The 19,752-nt window shown below is 54.1% G+C and overlaps 1 protein-coding gene across 2 annotated transcripts; it reads right to left on the bottom strand.

Annotated features, from left to right (window-relative positions):
• Positions 1–7,757: 7,757 nt before the first annotated feature.
• On the bottom strand, positions 7,758–14,593 carry LOC122916856 (alpha-1-acid glycoprotein-like). Of its 2 annotated transcripts, XM_044264242.1 has the most exons (7): positions 14,483–14,593; positions 10,815–10,930; positions 10,239–10,381; positions 9,944–10,014; positions 9,067–9,174; positions 8,816–8,919; positions 7,758–7,960 (listed from the first exon to the last, which is right to left on the bottom strand). In XM_044264242.1, the coding sequence occupies exons 2-7, from the start codon at positions 10,926–10,928 to the stop codon at positions 7,883–7,885; spliced, it is 618 nt and encodes a 205-aa protein (XP_044120177.1). In that variant the 5' UTR covers positions 10,929–10,930; positions 14,483–14,593; the 3' UTR covers positions 7,758–7,882. The 2 variants fall into 2 exon arrangements, with proteins under 2 accessions (XP_044120177.1, XP_044120176.1); XM_044264241.1 differs by lacking the exon at positions 14,483–14,593 and having other exon boundaries at positions 10,815–10,954.
• Positions 14,594–19,752: the final 5,159 nt, after the last annotated feature.

Raw genomic sequence — 19,752 nt, forward strand, 5'->3', positions numbered from 1 at the left:
TTTCATATATTTTGAGTCATTTCCCATGTTTCCGTGTAGTCAGTGGTTATAATTTTAATGGATGCACACCTCTGTCGTGCTCTTCCTAGGTTCCCCGTACTTAATGGTGCCCCCTCTTTATATCCGTAGCATTTTATTTTTTTCCAGCTTTATAGAGAGAGAATTGCCTCTAGCATTTCGTATGGTGATGTTCACCATTCCTCGTGGGGAATGCCACGAGTCAGAAAGTGACCAAATCCCTTTCTACCATGCCCTACCATTCAAGAGAGAGAAAAACATGTCACGGACACGACTATGATGTTATTCTGTTATTCGAAATAGCCAAAAACCAGAAACAGTTCAAATGCCAGTCGTCAGGAAAATGGAAAGACAGATTGTAACAGTTTCATAGAGGGAATACTATGTAGCAATCAAAAGGAACCAACTACTGGCATATAAGACAACAGCCGCGAATCTCCAAAACATTCTGCTGAACAAAAAAAGCCAGACTCATCAAGCACATACTGTTTGGTTCCAGGTACAGAATGTTCTCGAACCCCCCAAACGGATCTAGAATGGCAGAAATCAGACCGGTGGTTGCCTCGGGCAAGGAGGGCAATCTGAGGGCCAGAGGTTGGAAGAGCACTTTCTGAGATCCGTGGCCGTATGCCCCATTTCCACCGCAGGGGTGGTTACACGCATAATACACATTTGTGAAAACTCGCTGAACCCTGAACCTAAAATGTGTGCGTTTTATTGTATGCCAATTACACCTCAATTAAGCTGATTTTAAAAAAAACTCTCTCCCCAAAGAGAAATGACAAATCAAAAACACGAACACTGTCTAATGTGGTGCCAATTTGGCGACACAGAGGAGTCCCCTCCTCCACATCCTTGTCAGAAGTGGGATTTCCTCTTTTCTTTGCTCTTTTTTTTTTTTTTTTTGCCAGCTCACTTGGTGTTTTGGATGGGCATTGCCCTAATTTGAGTCTTGAGAAAAGGAGCGGAGTTCGTCAGCGGGGAAGAGTGGAGGGCAGAGAACGTGGGGCGTGCGGAGGACCTGGGTCCGAGTGGCCGGCAGTGGGATGGCGTGGGAGTGACGGGACCCATGCTGGAGAGGTTGGCGGGAACCGAGCCTGCAGGGCACAGGAGCCGGGCTGGGGAGTCTGCCCTGGACCCCGCAGGAATCAGGAGAAATGGGAAGGTTTTAAGCGAGGTGGGAGACGAGTAGTCGATTTGCTCTTTAGAAAGTTCCCTCTGGGGGCGCCTGGGTGGCTCAGTGGGTTAAGCCGCTGCCTTCGGTTCAGGTCATGATCTCGGGGTCCTGGGATTGAGTCCCGCATCGGGCTCTCTGCTCAGCAAGGAGCCTACTTCCCTCTCTCTCTCTCTCTCTGCATACCTCTCTGCCTACTTGTGATCTCTGTCAAATAAATAAATAAAATCTTAAAAAAAAAAAAAGAAAAAGAAAGTTCCCTCTGGGCGGGGAAGATTGGGGGGTCAGGGTAGGGAGCCAGGTGCCGTTACAGCGGTCCCGGTGTGAGATGATGCGACTGGGGCGGACTGGAGACCCTGCTTCTCTCAGCGGGGAGCTGACTGTTACAGGGAGAGCGCCCCCGTTACCCTGGGCCATGGGGCTTCTGCTCAGAGCTTTAGAGGATGTCCCATACCACACACGCACACACACGTGAACACACACACACATCCATGCACACACGTGCACACACTCATACACACATCCATGCACATGTCCATGCACACACACAAAGTTTATTAAGTAACAGAGAAGCCTGCCTGTCACTGGGGATCTGGTGCCCGGTACTGGCACGAGAGTGACCCACAGCCCTAAACCTCCTTCTTCACAACCGACGCTGGTCAGGCCCCAGGCCAACAACTCTTCCCTCTTGTGCCCTGTCCTTGAATCACACTCCGTGGCCCTGTGTGTGCTGAGTAGCGTAGAGAGAAATGAATGCTTTCTCTCGCAGCAAGTAAATGGAGCCCCATTCAGAAGGAAGGAGGGGTCCTCGCTGTCACTCAGGTACCCCTGGAGGTCTCTGTCTCCTCCCAAGAGGCTCTCCAAGTAGCTCCTTCAAGTGCACCCAGCACCACCCCCGCCCGATGCAGTACCATTTTCTCCATCTTCCTACAACCTCAGGGATGCCATAATACCTCTGTGGGATGAGCATCTGGACACCCCTCCCTGCCCGCCCCTCCAACTGGCCCAGGCCCAATGCCAAGAGAAGTTTGGCAGGAAATATGATGAAAACGTATCACACCCAACAGAGCTCCTGCTCACAGTAAGTGTGCAAGACCCCGTAGCTGCGATTATTTGGAAAGGTGCTACGTATTGGGTTGAACTACAGGAAACTGCTTCTTCATAGAGCGGTTGAATACCATTCCATGTGAGACGATTCACCCTGCTATTACAGAACAATAGCTCGAACTGTGGTAGCAAGCAGGGAAGGGCTTAGCACCCCCATTGTGCAGAGGGAGAAACTGAGGCCCAGAGTGAAGGAATGACTCACCAAGACCATGTCCCGGTCAGGAAGCAGGGACTGGAATCCACCTGCCAGCCTCTCCCCTTCTTGCTTGCCCTCCGTCCTTTTCCCAGCACGGGGCAGCTGGTCATTGGTGGAAAGTGACTGTCCACGGCGGTGGCTTGATTCATTGTGGACAGAGCAAACACAGGATGGCCCCACTGGGAAGTCTACTCTGGCTGTTTCCTGACACTCAGTTGTGCAACAGGAGACTGGGACCATAGCACCTGCCAGGGCAGGGTGGGGGAGGGGCAGGGTGGGGAGCTGGCCTTCCCCAGATTCAGGTCACCCTAGGAGGAAAGGGGTGCTATGGGAAAGCCCCCACAGGTGGGTCTGAGCAGATGGCAGAGAAGAATATTAAAGTCCAGCTTTGTTCTCATCAGATGCTGGGTCCGAAGGAGGGGGAGGCAATGGGGGCCAGGCCGTGCTGGGCCATTGTCCCTCGCTTTGGAGTAGGATTTTGTGCCACAACCAGGACGTGAAGAGCAGCTTAAGCAGGGAGAGGCTGCCTGCCGGGGGGCTAGGGAGCTCCGTGTATCAGGCGTGTACCCTACACTGCCCACGTCTGACCCTGGGGCGGCGGGGAGCAGTAAGATAAGCCGCCTGACCAGCTGGGAGGCACTGAGGCACCCCAGGGGAAGAGTGTTTCCAGGGACCTGCCTCCATGATGGCCCCATAAATGACAATCGTGATGATAATGGAGAGAATGATGGTGGTGGTGCTGGTGATGGTGATGGTGGTGGTGATGGTGGTGATGGTTATAATGACAGTCATAGTAGTGATGGTAGTTATGATGGTGATAATGGTGCTGGTGATGCTGATGATGGTGGTGATGCTGGTCATGGTGATGGTGGGTAGTGATAATGGTGATGACATTGGTGATGGTGATGGTGGTGACAATAGTGATGATGGTGTTGGTGATGTTGATGGTGATGAGGGTGATGATGATGGTGATGGTGATGGTGATGATGATGATAATGGTGGTGATGATGGTGATGATCATGATGGTGGTGATGGTGGTGGTGATGATGGTGATGAAGATCATGGTGGTGAAGATGATGGTAGTGATGACGATGATTGTGATGGTGATAGTGGTGATGATGGTGATGATCATGATGGTGGTGATGGTGGTAATGATGATGATGATAATGGTGATTATGATGGTGATGGTGGTGATGGTGATGGTGATGATGATAATGGTGGTGATGATGCTGATGATGATGGTAGTGGGGATGATGGTGATGATGCTGGTGATGGTGATGATGGTGATGAAGGTTGTGGTGGTGATGGTGATGTGTAATGATGGGAACGGCAATCATAATGGTGATGATGAATATGAGGGTAGTGGCTTCTGGTTATTGAGCAGTCACTCTGCGCAAAGAGATGTCTGTTAAATCGCCTGTTGTAGGACTCAGAGTGACCAGTGGCAAAGCCCACGGGTGAATATTTTCAGCTCTGTGGGCCATATAGTCTCTGGTAGTGACTCACGGCCACTGTGGTAGCATGAAAGACCCTAGATGACACCTAAGCAAGCACAGCTGTGTCTGCTAGAATGTAATTCACCAGAACAGACCGTAGCTGCCCAGCCCTGCACTGGCCCGCCATCCGTTCCTGGGTCTCCTCTGATCTTGTGCTTCACACGGACCTGCTTGGCTGTTGGCCTGATTCCAGACTTCTCCCTCACCCACTGGGCTGTTGACCATATGAAATCCACCCTCAGATGACAGAAACCTGCTATGACTGAGAGAGGAGCTCATGCATGTGATGGATTACTCACTCATTCAGACACTCATCAATTGTCATTATTATCAATAGGATAATTATGATTAAAAACGTTTTTATTAGTAATATATAATTGTAATATACTTGCTAAATGTGAAATACCATATTAATTATAATTGCAGTTACATCATAAATTATGGTAACAAATATTAGTAAAAATGATTAATCTGGGAAACCAGAGTCTTTAGGGTCATGGCAGGGTTGTAGTCTCAGCCCAAGGATTTCCAGCTGGAGATTTTGAGTGAGTTAACCAGAGTCTCAGTTTCCTCTTCTGTAAAATGGAGATGATGGTCCCTGCCCGGCCTCCCCTTCAGGACTGCCGTGAACAGAGGATGGAAGGGCCTGTAAGTCCTTGGCCCCGTGTTTGGCCCCCGCCCAAGGGCTCCACTAAAGGTAGCAGTAGTTATTACAAGGCACGTTTGTTGAGTGCCTAAGTGATGGTATGAGTGAAGGGAGGCCTGTTGAGGAGTTTGCCCCAACCCTGATGTGGCTCTGCTCATGTCTCCCCTCCTGGACAGGTGAACCTGTACTCGGACCCGCCCCAGCCCAGCCACAGCATCCACACAGGGACGGTGCCCTAGGGGACCAAGGTCTTGTCCTTCACCATCCCACAACCTCACTCTGTGCTGCAGTGGTCGGGCCCTGCCGAAGCCCCACAGACCCCTGGGGCCTCAGGTGAGCGTGGGAGATGCAGTGGGGCTGGAGGGCCTTCTGCCTGAGATTCTGCTCAGGGGGCACTTGGTTCCCCTTGGGGTGACACTGGCTTCAGGCCAGGCCAGGGAGGGAGGCAAGACCCTTCTCTGGGACCTTTGACTTGAAGAGGTCAGACGCAGATGTGGAAAGTGTCTTCCCTAGAGCCAGAGCAGCCTGGGGAAAGCTCTGCTGTGCACTTGGCATTGGGTGACCTTGGACCCCCTGCTGCACAGAGAGCCCTGTCACTGGGGGCCGGGCTCTGTGCCAAGGCTTCCTCAGCCCACGCAGCCCCTGCTGACTGGCCCCCCTCAACCCCCACCTGAGCGGTCAGGGGGCAGCGACGCTCCATCCAGCTGGACCTGGAAGACCTGGAGGAGCTCAACACGGCGCTCACAGAAGCCATGCAGGCCGCCGAGGGAATCTGCTCCACCACCAAGCACATGAGCCGCTCCCTCTCTGCCAACATGCGCCAGACCCAAAGCCTATGGGGGTCCTGCCTCTTCTGATTTCTGGAGACCCAGAACTGGCTGGCGGGGGCAGGCTGGTGGGCGGGCTGCTGCTGCCCCCCGGGCAGGGGATCAGCTGGAGTCACTGCTGAAGGCCCCACAGCCCCCTCCTGAGAGGTGTCCTTCTAGCTCAGGCCTTGCCTGCTGGGTGTCTCTGCTGTTCAAGGGGTGTTGGCCCGGCGGTCTGGAAAGGGAGCTTTCTAGGGGTCCGGCCCCTATAGAAAGTGCTGGGACTGAGGTCACCTTCTGCCCAGAAGTGATCTGTGGGGTCTCCTGGTCCTGCACCATCCACCTCTGGCTAATAATACGTATCTATTTTCATCATGGGGGCAAATAAAGAAGAATGAATTTTGATCTTTTTTAAAAAGAAGAAAAGAAAAAATTCCCAAAGCTGCCCACATCTGTGGTGTGTGTCCTCGACGTGTGGTTTCTTGACTCAAGTTTGTGAGGTATAAGGCTCGAAGATAAGCCGAGCCTTTCCTGCGGGGATCCGTTGAGTGCCCATTTCCACACTCTGCCTGCCTTCCTATGGGGGTTTCTCCAACCTTCCCCCACAGCCTCAGTCAGGACCTTGGGCGTTTTGACTAGAGGCTGCCAGGCCAAGCCCCTCCTTACTGAGGTCAGAGCTGGTAGGAGATGCACAGCACATTGGTGTCTGCCAAAGCAGGAGCCTGGACTCTCTTTCCAGTGCTCTGCCTAGTAGCAGACAGCCACACCAGCCACCCTTTCCTGAGTACCCAGTAGACACCGATCCTTGAGCTTAGTATTCGGCATGGCAGGCTCACACAGGGCACATGCCAGCCCCCCGGACCCCTGCCATGTGCCCCCTTCCTGGACGAGATACTGAGGTCCCAGAGGCTTGCCTGCACCGTCTCGCAACGTCTGACTCCGAAGTCGGTTTTCTCGGGTACTGCACTTCCTTCCTACGCTGCCAGAGCTTCTCGCCGACCCGCCGACCCCAGCTGCATCCTCCCTTCATTTTTTCTCCAGCCCCCCAACCCCAACCAGTCATTGTGGCTGACCACCACACTCGCTGCTCCCTACCCACCAAGGCCTGTTTCTATTTCACTTTTCAGTGGGTCCTTCTCAGTGGAGTTGAAAATGGCAATTAGCTGAGAAGAGAAGATTTCTGGTAGGTTCTGAGCCTCCGGGTCCCCCGACCTGGGTGCCAAGAGGCTTTGCAGGGAGATGAAGGTGGGAAGGGGGAGCCGAGGGTGTGGCAGTAGGGATCCAGGGCAGCGTCCCCCGCCGAGGTGTCCCAGGCATAGCGTGGCTCCTGCTTTGACCAAAGGATGTGGCAGGTGTGGGTCTGTGCGTCCACGCTATTGGGAGGGCGATTGCCGAGAAGCCAAGGGAACGGGTGTCAGGTGCCACAGTTATGGTCCCGTCCCTCTAGATAGCTTGGGCCACTCATGCACAGAATTGTATGAAAAATGTGGCCCCAGCTTTTCTGCCGCCCCCCACCCAGGTGGTGCATCTTCCCACCCGTGCCACTAACTCACAGGGCTTTTGGGCATGTGAGGAAGCCGACCTTCCTTGCTGGACTCCCAGTGTCGGGGGCTCTGTTTTCTTTGTGCCTCCAAGTGGGCTTGCCTCCAACGTGGCCCCATCTCCAGGGCTCCGAACGTATTTGTAAGATGGTTGATTTTTAGGGACCAACCTCTCCACTAGGTGTATCCTTGTGGGCATCAGATGGGCACCCCAAGGACACTCTGGAGACACTCTTGGCCCCGAGGCCACTGCCCCTTCCTGTCCTGCCCCTGCCCAGGCGCCCTCCTCTTGCCAGGATGCTCACAGCAGCCTGTGCCAGAGTCTGCGTCCAGCCGGCTCCCTCCCAATTCGCCTCCCCAGATGGCCACGGTGAGGTCTGATGGGCGATCCCGCACGCCTGGTACCACCTGCCTCAGTCCTCCACCCGACGCCCCACCCTCATTTACCTGAACTCCTACCGGGGCGCTCTGCCTCTGTTTGCCAAACATCCTCCCAGATCCTTGGCTTGCAGCTGGAAGAGCAGGTGTGCAAACCTCCAAATCTTTCTAGGCAGGTTCAGATTCCCCTTCCAGGAAGCCTTCCCAGACTTCATTGCAGAAGGAACCTCCCCATGCTGGGTTCCCACAACATTCTGTTCCCGTCATCCCCCCAGTCATGCTGGATAGGACAGCGGGGGCTCTTCCCACCAAGGGCTGGGCCTTATGCCCTGATCAGCGAGGGCTCAGCTCAGGGAGGGTTTCAACACCTATGAATGAATGAATGAATGACAACATGAGCAAACGAGCCCCTGCCTCCTGTTTCAAAGGCAGAAGCTTTATTAATGCACCTGAGACAAAAACATCATGTACAAAAGGGGTGGGCCTAGGGCTGAGGATGGGCCCCACGGTCCCCAGGGTCCTAGTCCAACGCTGTGTGTTCCTCCTTTTCCTTCTGCCTTTCTTCCTTGTGCTGCTTCTCCAGCGGCCCACACAGATCCTGGAAGACAGTGAGAGGGGAGCCTGGTGACGCGAGGGGCTCTTGTGAGGGCAAGGGTGGATGAGCTCCGGACTGTGGCGCCAGCTCAGGGACCCTGGGCGAGGCACGGTCCAGCTCTGAGCCTCAGCTTCTTGCACTCCAGAGAGGCTTTACAAAGCGCTGCTGTGTACTGAGGATTCGCCAAGCCCCTGGGCTGATCTGGATTCCTGAGCACATGATATAACCGAGGTTCAGGGGGCCTTGCGGCCTGTCTGCGGTCCCCCAGCCAGTGGATGGGGAAGGCAGGCTGCACACCAGAGCCAGTTGGTGCTGTGTGCCCAGGCCTTTCCTGCAGCTGCCAGGAGTGGGGACTGGAGGAGCTTTAGGATGCTGGTGGGCAGGAGAGATGGCCTCAGGTGGCCAACGGAGACCTTTTTACTTTGATGATAATAAAAGTATATCATGCCTATCTGAAAAAGTATAGCCCACTCAGCAGCTCTGTGATTTTAGAGATTGCCTTATAGGACACGACCAAGGAAAGCCTCTGACGTATCTGATGTCTGGGCCGTGGCCGGCAGGTGTAAGCGATAATCACCCTTGTGTGTTTCCCTGTCAAATTCCCACTGCCACCCTATTCCCACTGTTCCTCCTCCCTTCCTGTCCTCCCTGTTTCCCAGGGACTTTCCCTCCTGGGCCCTCAACTTTTGGGCCTCTGGGGAGCTCAGCTGTCCCTGCAGGGAGGCAGGTGCTTAAAAGTAGGACATCCTGCCTCACTATGCAGCCTTGGCCGGCTGGTCTCCCTATCCAGGCCTCTGGGGCTGCCCCCAGGCAGGATGGCTCCGATGGCGGGCATAGCCTAGTCTGCACTGCGTTCACCTTTTTCGCATCAGTGTAATTGATCTCCGACGTCTGCATGCCTAAGCACGTGATGGCTTCATGGAAAACTCTCATTTGTTCCTCAGTCACTTCTGCCTTGTCAGCTGCAGGAGGGAACAAGGGGGCTGGGTGAGCATGCCGGGGGCCTCGCTGGGGCTCAGGGGAGGGCGGGGGTTCTGGGGGCCCAGCCACAGGGACAGGTGGTCTGCTGGGTGAGGTCGGGTTGGGGTGGACATTGGAACGGTGCTTACCATAGAAGGACAGTCCCTTGTTCTGCTCATCCTTCAGGGAGAAGCCAAGCATGAAGATCTTAGGATCCTTAGTGAGCAGGAGATCGGCAAACACTTCTTTGCCAGACTCTGGAGAAGAAAACTTCTGGGTGAGACCACATAGCACAATGGGTCTGACCATGAGTGTTCCCGTGGCCCCCCCAGGGGTCAGTGAAGGCTGGGAGTTCACCTGGGCCAACGACCTTCACTCCCTCTGTGTGCCGGGCCTTGCAAAGAGTTGTGGAATCGTAGGAGCCTCGTGCTGACTGTGGCTGTCAGGGCCTTTCTCCCCATTTTCCAGATGAGAAAAGTGAGGCACAGACAGGAGCCTCAGGGCTGCCCAGGGCTGTTGGTTTAATACCACCAGCATTTGTATGCTCCTACTATGTGCCCTCTCTGGGGCGATGGTGGGGACAGGAGTGGGGTCACTCCCTGCCTGACACAGACTGCCACCCTCAGGTCCCAAAGGGGAAAGAGTAGTGGAGAGAGGCAGGCCTGCAGCCAGCCCTCAGTTTGAATTCTAGTTCTAATTACAGGCTGTGTGACTTCAGGGAAACAACTGACCTCTCTGTTTCTCTGTTTCCTCAGCTGATCGCTGTCAGGTCCTCCTAAGATTGTGAGTCTCAGGTGGGTTAATCCTAGTAAAATTACTTCAAACAGTGCCTGGCACATAGAGCTCAAATCTGGGGACGGTTATTACTTGTTACTGCAGTGTGGAGACCCTGGGACATCAGAAATGTAGGAGGAAGGCCTGACCTGGGTTCTTTGTGGCTTCGCCCCAGCACTGACCCTTTTGTCTGGTCCATCCACAGGTCCCCATGACACACCCCAGTCCTCCCGCCTGAGCGCTGGTCCTCACCGTGTTTGGACAGGGTCCCATTTTCCCTCTGGACCTTCAGATAGCTGGAGTTATAGATGCACTTGTTCCCACTACAGCCAGACAGAAGAAGGGTGAAAAAGAGGAGGATCATTGAGAAGAAGTGGACAAGCACCGGTCGCTATCATCGAGGGCAAGAGTTGGGCCGACTAGTCCGCCCTCCTCATCCACGGATGAAAAGGCTGAGGTCAGGAGGAAGGAGGGACTTGCTCGAGGTTTCCCAGCAGCTAGGAACAGAAGCTGGGGCTGGGGGCAAGCTGGTATGTGGGGGTCTTACATGGTTAGGTACTCTCCGAGCAGTATTGTGTCGTCCGTATGGTTGGGAGTGAAATAGAAGAAGGCCGCATGGATTGTTCTCGCTGACTGGTTGAACTCCGGGTTGCGGAAGGCCGAGGAGAGATAAAACCACTTGCCAGAGATCTGGGGAGAAGCCAAGATCTGATGACAAAGGCTGGGAGCCGAATGCCCCTGCCTGCCAGCCAGCCAGGTACAAAGATGTCCCCCTCCTTTTTACACGCAGGGAGACTGGGGCCCCAGGCGAGGAGGGCACACGCAGGAGCTCACTCTGAGGGTCAGGAACCTCCCCAGACACTGGGTGGCCCTCCGGGCCCAGGACAGGATGTCCCCTCTGAGGGAACTTGCCATGAGGCTTCTGAGTTAGGAAGCAGAAGAATGCGTCCAGAGCCTGGTCAGAAGGTCACCCCAGGACCCAGGAGAGAAGAGGGCAGAAGCAGGCAGTAGCAGGCAGAATCAGACGGGGGGTGGGGGGGGGCGGCGTCCACAAACCAGCGGGAGAAGGGGAGCCCAGGGAAGGAGGCAGCTGCCCCTGTTGCTCGGGGGCCGAGGGACGCACCTGGTCCAGGGTGGCATTGGTGATGGGCGCTGCTGTGAGGTTGGCACACACTGGGCTCTGGGCATGCAGCAGAGGAAGGAGGCTCAGGGCAGCAAGGGCCCAGGACAGCGCCATGCCTAGATGGAGAGACACCTGGAGTCAGGCAGAGCTGCTGGTGGGAGGGGACAGTGATTTTATAATGAGCTGTGGGAGGAGCCCTGGAGCCCCCCTGGTGACACAGTCCTTGAGCTCTTGTGAAATGCTTTGCACAAATCCTCCCCTCCCTCCCCCAAAGCCCACTGTAGCTAAAGCCTCCAAACCTTGGTCTAATTCAGAACCCTGACCTGAAGGGTTACAGGGGCCCCAAGGTCAGGCTGTTCAAAGCCAAGCTGAGTGTGGGCTGGAGTGGTATCATGAAACGTGTGTAGATTTCAGTAGAGGGACCTCTAAGCAAGCTAAGAGGTTTTTTCCTTTTGTTTTGTTTTGTTTGTTTTAAGATTTTATTTATTTATTTGATACAGAGAGAGAGATCACAAGTAGGCAGAGAGGCAGGCAGAGAGAGAGGAGGAAGTAGGCTCCCCACCAAGCAGAGAGCCCGATGTGGGTCTCGATCTCAGGACCCTGAGATCATGACCTGAGCCCAAAGAAGATTCTTTACTGACTTTACCCAATTTGTGTCTCCCTGAGCATCCAGAGTGAAAGCCAGACATAATGCTGAAAGTGATTTAGACAGTTCCCAGACTAGGTGGCATGGGGGTGGGTGATGGGGAGAGGCTCTGGAGTAGGGGTAAGGAAAACCATGGATTCCATTCCAGCAGAGTGTGGTGACAACCATGGGGGAACAAAAGTCCATTGGGGGAGGGTGGTGCCAACCAACACTCGGAGGCAGGGATCCTTCTACAAGGAGGAGGTGTCCAAGTTACACGTCTATTTCCAGTAAATGTGGTGTTACCTGAACTAGCTCCCAACATCTAAAACAAGAAATGATGCACGTGTGGTCTCCACCCCCTGCCATGGAACAGGAAGGTGGCCTCTGTCGTCACCAGGAGGTCCCCAGGCCCCGACAGTGCCCAGCACCCCAGATGTGCGCATCCACAGTCCATGAGTGTTTCTGCCTGACCGGGTCAGATCTTTAGCCCTATGAACGAATACTTCCCCAAAGCCTTCTTATGTTATGTTACAGTTTTGTATCCCTGTTCATTTCATATATTTTGAGTCATTTCCCATGTTTCCGTGTAGTCAGTGGTTATAATTTTAATGGATGCACACCCCTGTCGTGCTCTTCCTAGGTTCCCCGTACTTAATGGTGCCCTCTCTTTATATCCGTAGCATTTTATTTTTTTCCAGCTTTATAGAGAGAGAATTGCCTCTAGCATTTCGTATGGTGATGTTCACCATTCCTCGCGGTGAATGCCACGAGTCAGAAAGCGACCAAATCCCTTTCTACCATGCCCTACCATTCAAGAGAGAGAAAAACATGTCACGGACAAGACTATGATGTTATTCTGCTATTCGAAATAGCCAAAAACCAGAAACAGTTCAAATGCCAGTCGTCAGGAAAATGGAAAGACAGATTGTAACAGTTTCATAGAGGGAATACTATGTAGCAATCAAAAGGAACCAACTACTGGCATATAAGACAACAGCCGTGAATCTCCAAAACATTCTGCTGAACAAAAAAAGCCAGACTCATCAAGCACATACTGTTTGGTTCCAGGTACAGAATGTTCTCAAACCCCCCAAACTGATCTAGAATGGCAGAAATCAGACCGGTGGTTGCCTCGGGCAAGGAGGGCAGTCTGAGGGCCAGAGGCTGGAAGAGCACTTTCTGAGGTCCGTGGCCGTATGCCCCATTTCCACCGCAGGGGTGGTTACGAGCATAATGCACATTTGTGAAAACTCGCTGAACCCTGAACCTAAAATGTGTGCGTTTTATTGTATGCCAATTACACCTCAATTAAGCTGATTAAAAAAAAAAAACCTCTCTCCCCAAAGAGAGATGACAAAACACATGACAAATCAAAAACACGAACATTGTCTAATGTGGTGCCAATTTGGTGACACAGAGGAGTCCCCTCCTCCACATCCTTGTCAGAAGTGGGATTTCCTCTTTTCTTTGCTCTTTTTTTTTTTTTTTTTTGCCAGCTCACTTGGTGTTTTGGATGGGCATTGCCCTAATTTGAGTCTTGAGAAAAGGAGCGGAGTTCGTCAGCGGGGAAGAGTGGAGGGCAGAGAACGTGGGGCGTGCGGAGGACCTGGGTCCGAGTGGCCGGCAGTGGGATGGCGTGGGAGTGACGGGACCCATGCTGGAGAGGTTGGCGGGAACCGAGCCTGCAGGGCACAGGAGCCGGGCTGGGGAGTCTGCCCTGGACCCCGCAGGAATCAGGAGAAATGGGAAGGTTTTAAGCGAGGTGGGAGACGAGTAGTCGATTTGCTCTTTAGAAAGTTCCCTCTGGGGGCGCCTGGGTGGCTCAGTGGGTTAAGCCGCTGCCTTCGGTTCAGGTCATGATCTCGGGGTCCTGGGATTGAGTCCCGCATCGGGCTCTCTGCTCAGCAAGGAGCCTACTTCCCTCTCTCTCTCTCTCTGCATACCTCTCTGCCTACTTGTGATTTCTCTCTGTCAAATAAATAAATAAAATCTTAAAAAAAAAAAAAGAAAAAGAAAGTTCCCTCTGTCTGGGCGGGGAAGATTGGGGGGTCAGGGTAGGGAGCCAGGTGCCGTCCCAGCGGTCCCGGTGTGAGATGATGCGACTGGGGCGGACTGGAGACCCTGCTTCTCTCAGCGGGGAGCTGACTGTTACAGGGAGAGCGCCCCCGTTACCCTGGGCCATGGGGCTTCTGCTCAGAGCTTTAGAGGATGTCCCGTACCACACACGCACACACACGTGAACACACACACACATCCATGCACACGTCCATGCACACACACAAAGTTTATTAAGTAACAGAGAAGCCTGCCTGTCACTGGGGATCTGGTGCCCGGTACTGGCACGAGAGTGACCCACAGCCCTAAACCTCCTTCTTCACAACCGACGCTGGTCAGGCCCCAGGCCAACAACTCTTCCCTCTTGTGCCCTGTCCTTGAATCACACTCCGTGGCCCTGTGTGTGCTGAGTAGCGTAGAGAGAAATGAATGCTTTCTCTCGCAGCAAGTAAATGGAGCCCCATTCAGAAGGAAGGAGGGGTCCTCGCTGTCACTCAGGTACCCCTGGAGGTCTCTGTCTCCTCCCAAGAGGCTCTCCAAGTAGCTCCTTCAAGTGCACCCAGCACCACCCCCGCCCGATGCAGTCCCATTTTCTCCATCTTCCTACAACCTCAGGGATGCCATAGTACCTCTGTGGGACGAGCATCTGGACACCCCTCCCTGCCCGCCCCTCCAACTGGCCCAGGCCCAATGCCAAGAGAAGTTTGGCAGGAAATATGATGAAAACGTATCACACCCAACAGAGCTCCTGCTCACAGTAAGTGTGCAAGACCCCGTAGCTGCGATTATTTGGAAAGGTGCTACGTATTGGGTTGAACTACAGGAAACTGCTTCTTCATAGAGCGGTTGAATACCATTCCATGTGAGACGATTCACCCTGCTATTACAGAACAATAGCTCGAACTGTGGTAGCAAGCAGGGAAGGGCTTAGCACCCCCATTGTGCAGAGGGAGAAACTGAGGCCCAGAGTGAAGGAATGACTCACCAAGACCATGTCCCGGTCAGGAAGCAGGGACTGGAATCCACCTGCCAGCCTCTCCCCTTCTTGCTTGCCCTCCGTCCTTTTCCCAGCACGGGGCAGCTGGTCATTGGTGGAAAGTGACTGTCCACGGCGGTGGCTTGATTCATTGTGGACAGAGCAAACACAGGATGGCCCCACTGGGAAGTCTACTCTGGCTGTTTCCTGACACTCAGTTGTGCAACAGGAGACTGGGACCATAGCACCTGCCAGGGCAGGGTGGGGGAGGTGCAGGGTGGGGAGCTGGCCTTCCCCAGATTCGGGTCACCCTAGGAGGAAAGGGGTGCTATGGGAAAGCCCCCACAGGTGGGTCTGAGCAGATGGCAGAGAAGAATATTAAAGTCCAGCTTTGTTCTCATCAGATGCTGGGTCCGAAGGAGGGGGAGGCAATGGGGGCCAGGCCGTGCTGGGCCATTGTCCCTCGCTTTGGAGTAGGTTTTTGTGCCACAACCAGGACGTGAAGAGCAGCTTAAGCAGGGAGAGGCTGCCTGCCTGGGGGCTAGGGAGCTCCGTGTATCAGGCGTGTACCCTACACTGCCCACGTCTGACCCTGGGGCGGCGGGGAGCAGTAAGATAAGCCGCCTGACCAGCTGGGAGGCACTGAGGCACCCCAGGGGAAGAGCGTTTCCAGGGACCTGCCTCCATGATGGCCCCATAAATGACAATCGTGATGATAATGGAGAGAATGATGGTGGTGGTGCTGGTGATGGAGATCGTGGTGATGGTGATGGTGGTGGTGATGGTGGTGATGGTTATAATGACAGTCATAGTAGTGATGGTAGTTATGATGGTGATAATGGTGCTGGTGATGCTGATGATGGTGGTGATGCTGGTCATGGTGATGGTGGGTAGTGATAATGGTGATGACATTGGTGATGGTGATGGTGGTGACAATAGTGATGATGGTGTTGGTGATGTTGATGGTGATGAGGGTGATGATGATGGTGATGGTGATGGTGATGATGATGATAATGGTGGTGATGATGGTGATGATCATGATGGTGGTGATGGTGGTGGTGATGATGGTGATGAAGATCATGGTGGTGAAGATGATGGTAGTGATGACGATGATTGTGATGGTGATAGTGGTGATGATGGTGATGATCATGATGGTGGTGATGGTGGTAATGATGATGATGATAATGGTGATTATGATGGTGATGGTGGTGATGGTGATGGTGATGATGATAATGGTGGTGATGATGCTGATGATGATGGTAGTGGGGATGATGGTGATGATGCTGGTGATGGTGATGATGGTGATGAAGGTTGTGGTGGTGATGGTGATGTGTAATGATGGGAACGGCAATCATAATGGTGATGATGAATATGAGGGTAGTAGCTTCTGGTTATTGAGCAGTCACTCTGCGCAAAGAGATGTCTGTTAAATCGCCTGTTGTAGGACTCAGAGTGACCAGTGGCAAAGCCCACAGGTGAATATTTTCAGCTCTGTGGGCCATATAGTCTCTGGTAGTGACTCACGGCCACTGTGGTAGCATGAAAGACCCTAGATGACACCTAAGCAAGCACAGCTGTGTCTGCTAGAATGTAATTCACCAAAACAGACCGTAGCTGCCCAGCCCTGCACTGGCCCGCCATCCGTTCCTGGGTCTCCTCTGATCTTGTGCTTCACACGGACCTGCTTGGCCGTTGGCCTGATTCCAGACTTCTCCCTCACCCACTGGGCTGTTGACCACGTGAAACCCACCCTCAGATGACGGAGGCTTGCTACGGCTGAGAGAGGAGCTCGTGCATGTGATGGATTACTCACTCATTCAGACACTCATCAATTGTCATTATTATCAATAGGATAATTATGATTAAAAACGTTTTTATTAGTAATATATAATTGTAGTATACTTGCTAAATGTGAAATACCATATTAATTATAATTGCAGTTACATCATAAATTATGGTAACAAATATTAGTAAAAATGATTAATCTGGGAAACCAGAGTCTTTAGGGTCATGGCAGGGTTGTAGTCTCAGCCCAAGGATTTCCAGCTGGAGATTTTGAGTGAGTTAACCAGAGTCTCAGTTTCCTCTTCTGTAAAATGGAGATGATGGTCCCTGCCCGGCCTCCCCTTCAGGACTGCCGTGAACAGAGGATGGAAGGGCCTGTAAGTCCTTGGCCCCGTGTTTGGCCCCCGCCCAAGGGCTCCACTAAAGGTAGCAGTAGTTATTACAAGTCACGTTTGTTGAGTGCCTAAGTGATGGTATGAGTGAAGGGAGGCCTGTTGAGGAGTTTGCCCCAACCCTGATGTGGCTCTGCTCATGTCTCCCCTCCTGGACAGGTGAACCTGTACTCGGACCCGCCCCAGCCCAGCCACAGCATCCACACAGGGACGGTGCCCCAGGGGACCAAGGTCTTGTCCTTCACCATCCCACAACCTCACTCTGTGCTGCAGTGGTTGGGCCCTGCCGAAGCCCCACAGACCCCTGGGGCCTCAGGTGAGCGTGGGAGATGCAGTGGGGCTGGAGGGCCTTCTGCCTGTGATTCTGCTCTGGGGGCACTTGATTCCCCTTGGGGTGACACTGGCTTCAGGCCAGGCCAGGGAGGGAGGCAAGACCCTTCTCTGGGACCTTTGACTTGAAGAGGTCAGACGCAGATGTGGAAAGTGTCTTCCCTAGAGCCAGAGCAGCCTGGGGAAAGCTCTGCTGTGCACTTGGCATTGGATGACCTTGGACCCCCTGCTGCACAGAGAGCCCTGTCACTGGGGGCCGGGCTCTGTGCCAAGGCTTCCTCAGCCCACGCAGCCCCTGCTGACTGGCCCCCCTCAACCCCCACCTGAGCGGTCAGGGGGCAGCGACGCTCCATCCAGCTGGACCTGGAAGACCTGGAGGAGCTCAACACGGTGCTCACAGAAGCCATGCAGGCCGCCGAGGGCATCTGCTCCACCACCAAGCACATGAGCCGCTCCCTCTCTGCCAACATGCGCCAGACCGAAGCCTATGGGGGTCCTGCCTCTTCTGATTTCTGGAGACCCAGAACTGGCTGGCGGGGGCAGGCTGGTGGGCGGGCTGCTGCTGCCCCCCGGGCAGGGGATCAGCTGGAGTCACTGCTGAAGGCCCCACAGCCCCCTCCTGAGAGGTGTCCTTCTAGCTCAGGCCTTGCCTGCTGGGTGTCTCTGCTGTTCAAGGGGTGTTGGCCCGGCGGTCTGGAAAGGGAGCTTTCTAGGGGTCCGGCCCCTATAGAAAGTGCTGGGACTGAGGTCACCTTCTGCCCAGAAGTGATCTGTGGGGTCTCCTGGTCCTGCACCATCCACCTCTGGCTAATAATACGTATCTATTTTCATCATGGGGGCAAATAAAGAAGAATGAATTTTGATCTTTTTTAAAAAGAAGAAAAGAAAAAATTCCCAAAGCTGCCCACATCTGTGGTGTGTGTCCTCGACGTGTGGTTTCTTGACTCAAGTTTGTGAGGTATAAGGCTCGAAGATAAGCCGAGCCTTTCCTGCGGGGATCCGTTGAGTGCCCATTTCCACACTCTGCCTGCCTTCCTATGGGGGTTTCTCCAACCTTCCCCCACAGCCTCAGTCAGGACCTTGGGCGTTTTGACTAGAGGCTGCCAGGCCAAGCCCCTCCTTACTGAGGTCAGAGCTGGTAGGAGATGCACAGCACATTGGTGTCTGCCAAAGCAGGAGCCTGGACTCTCTTTCCAGTGCTCTGCCTAGTAGCAGACAGCCACACCAGCCACCCTTTCCTGAGTACCCAGTAGACACCGATCCTTGAGCTTAGTATTCGGCATGGCAGGCTCACACAGGGCACATGCCAGCCCCCCGGACCCCTGCCATGTGCCCCCTTCCTGGACGAGATACTGAGGTCCCAGAGGCTTGCCTGCACCGTCTCGCAACGTCTGACTCCGAAGTCGGTTTTCTCGGGTACTGCACTTCCTTCCTACGCTGCCAGAGCTTCTCGCCGACTCGCCGACCCCAGCTGCATCCTCCCTTCATTTTTTCTCCAGCCCCCCAACCCCAACCAGTCATTGTGGCTGACCACCACACTCGCTGCTCCCTACCCACCAAGGCCTGTTTCTATTTCACTTTTCAGTGGGTCCTTCTCAGTGGAGTTGAAAATGGCAATTAGCTGAGAAGAGAAGATTTCTGGTAGGTTCTGAGCCTCCGGGTCCCCCGACCTGGGTGCCAAGAGGCTTTGCAGGGAGATGAAGGTGGGAAGGGGGAGCCGAGGGTGTGGCAGTAGGGATCCAGGACAGCGTCCCCCGCCTAAGTGTCCCAGGCATAGCGTGGCTCCTGCTTTGACCAAAGGATGTGGCAGGTGTGGGTCTGTGCGTCCACGCTATTGGGAGGGCGATTGCCGAGAAGCCAAGGGAACGGGTGTCAGGTGCCACAGTTATGGTCCCGTCCCTCTAGATAGCTTGGGCCACTCATGCACAGAATTGTATGAACAATGTGGCCCCAGCTTTTCTGCCGCCCCCCACCCAGGTGGTGCATCTTCCCACCCGTGCCACTAACTCACAGGGCTTTTGGGCATGTGAGGAAGCCGACCTTCCTTGCTGGACTCCCAGTGTCGGGGGCTCAGTTTTCTTTGTGCCTCCAAGTGGGCTTGCCTCCAACGTGGCCCCATCTCCAGGGCTCCGAACGTATTTGTAAGATGGTTGATTTTTAGGGACCAACCTCTCCACTAGGTGTATCCTTGTGGGCATCAGATGGGCACCCCAAGGACACTCTGGAGACACTCTTGGCCCCGAGGCCACTGCCCCTTCCTGTCCTGCCCCTGCCCAGGCGCCCTCCTCTTGCCAGGATGCTCACAGCAGCCTGTGCCAGAGTCTGCGTCCAGCCGGCTCCCTCCCAATTCGCCTCCCCAGATGGCCACGGTGAGGTCTGATGGGCGGTCCCGCACGCCTGGTACCACCTGCTGCAGTCCTCCACCCGACGCCCCACCCTCTTTTACCTGAACTCCTACCGGGGTGCTCTGCCTCTGTTTGCCAAACATCCTCCCAGATCCTTGGCTTGCAGCTAGAAGAGCAGGTGTGCAAACCTCCAAATCTTTCTAGGCAGGTTCAGATTCCCCTTCCAGGAAGCCTTCCCAGACTTCATTGCAGAAGGAACCTCCCCATGCTGGGTTCCCACAACATTCTGTTCCCGTCATCCCCCCAGTCATGCTGGATAGGACAACGGGGGCTCTTCCCACCAAGGGCTGGGCCTTATGCCCTGATCAGCGAGGGCTCAGCTCAGGGAGGGTTTCAACACCTATGAATGAATGAATGAATGACAACA

The sequence above is a fragment of the Neovison vison genome, chromosome 9 (genome assembly GCF_020171115.1).
Source record: "Neovison vison isolate M4711 chromosome 9, ASM_NN_V1, whole genome shotgun sequence".
Classification (NCBI taxonomy): Eukaryota; Metazoa; Chordata; class Mammalia; order Carnivora; family Mustelidae; genus Neogale; species Neogale vison.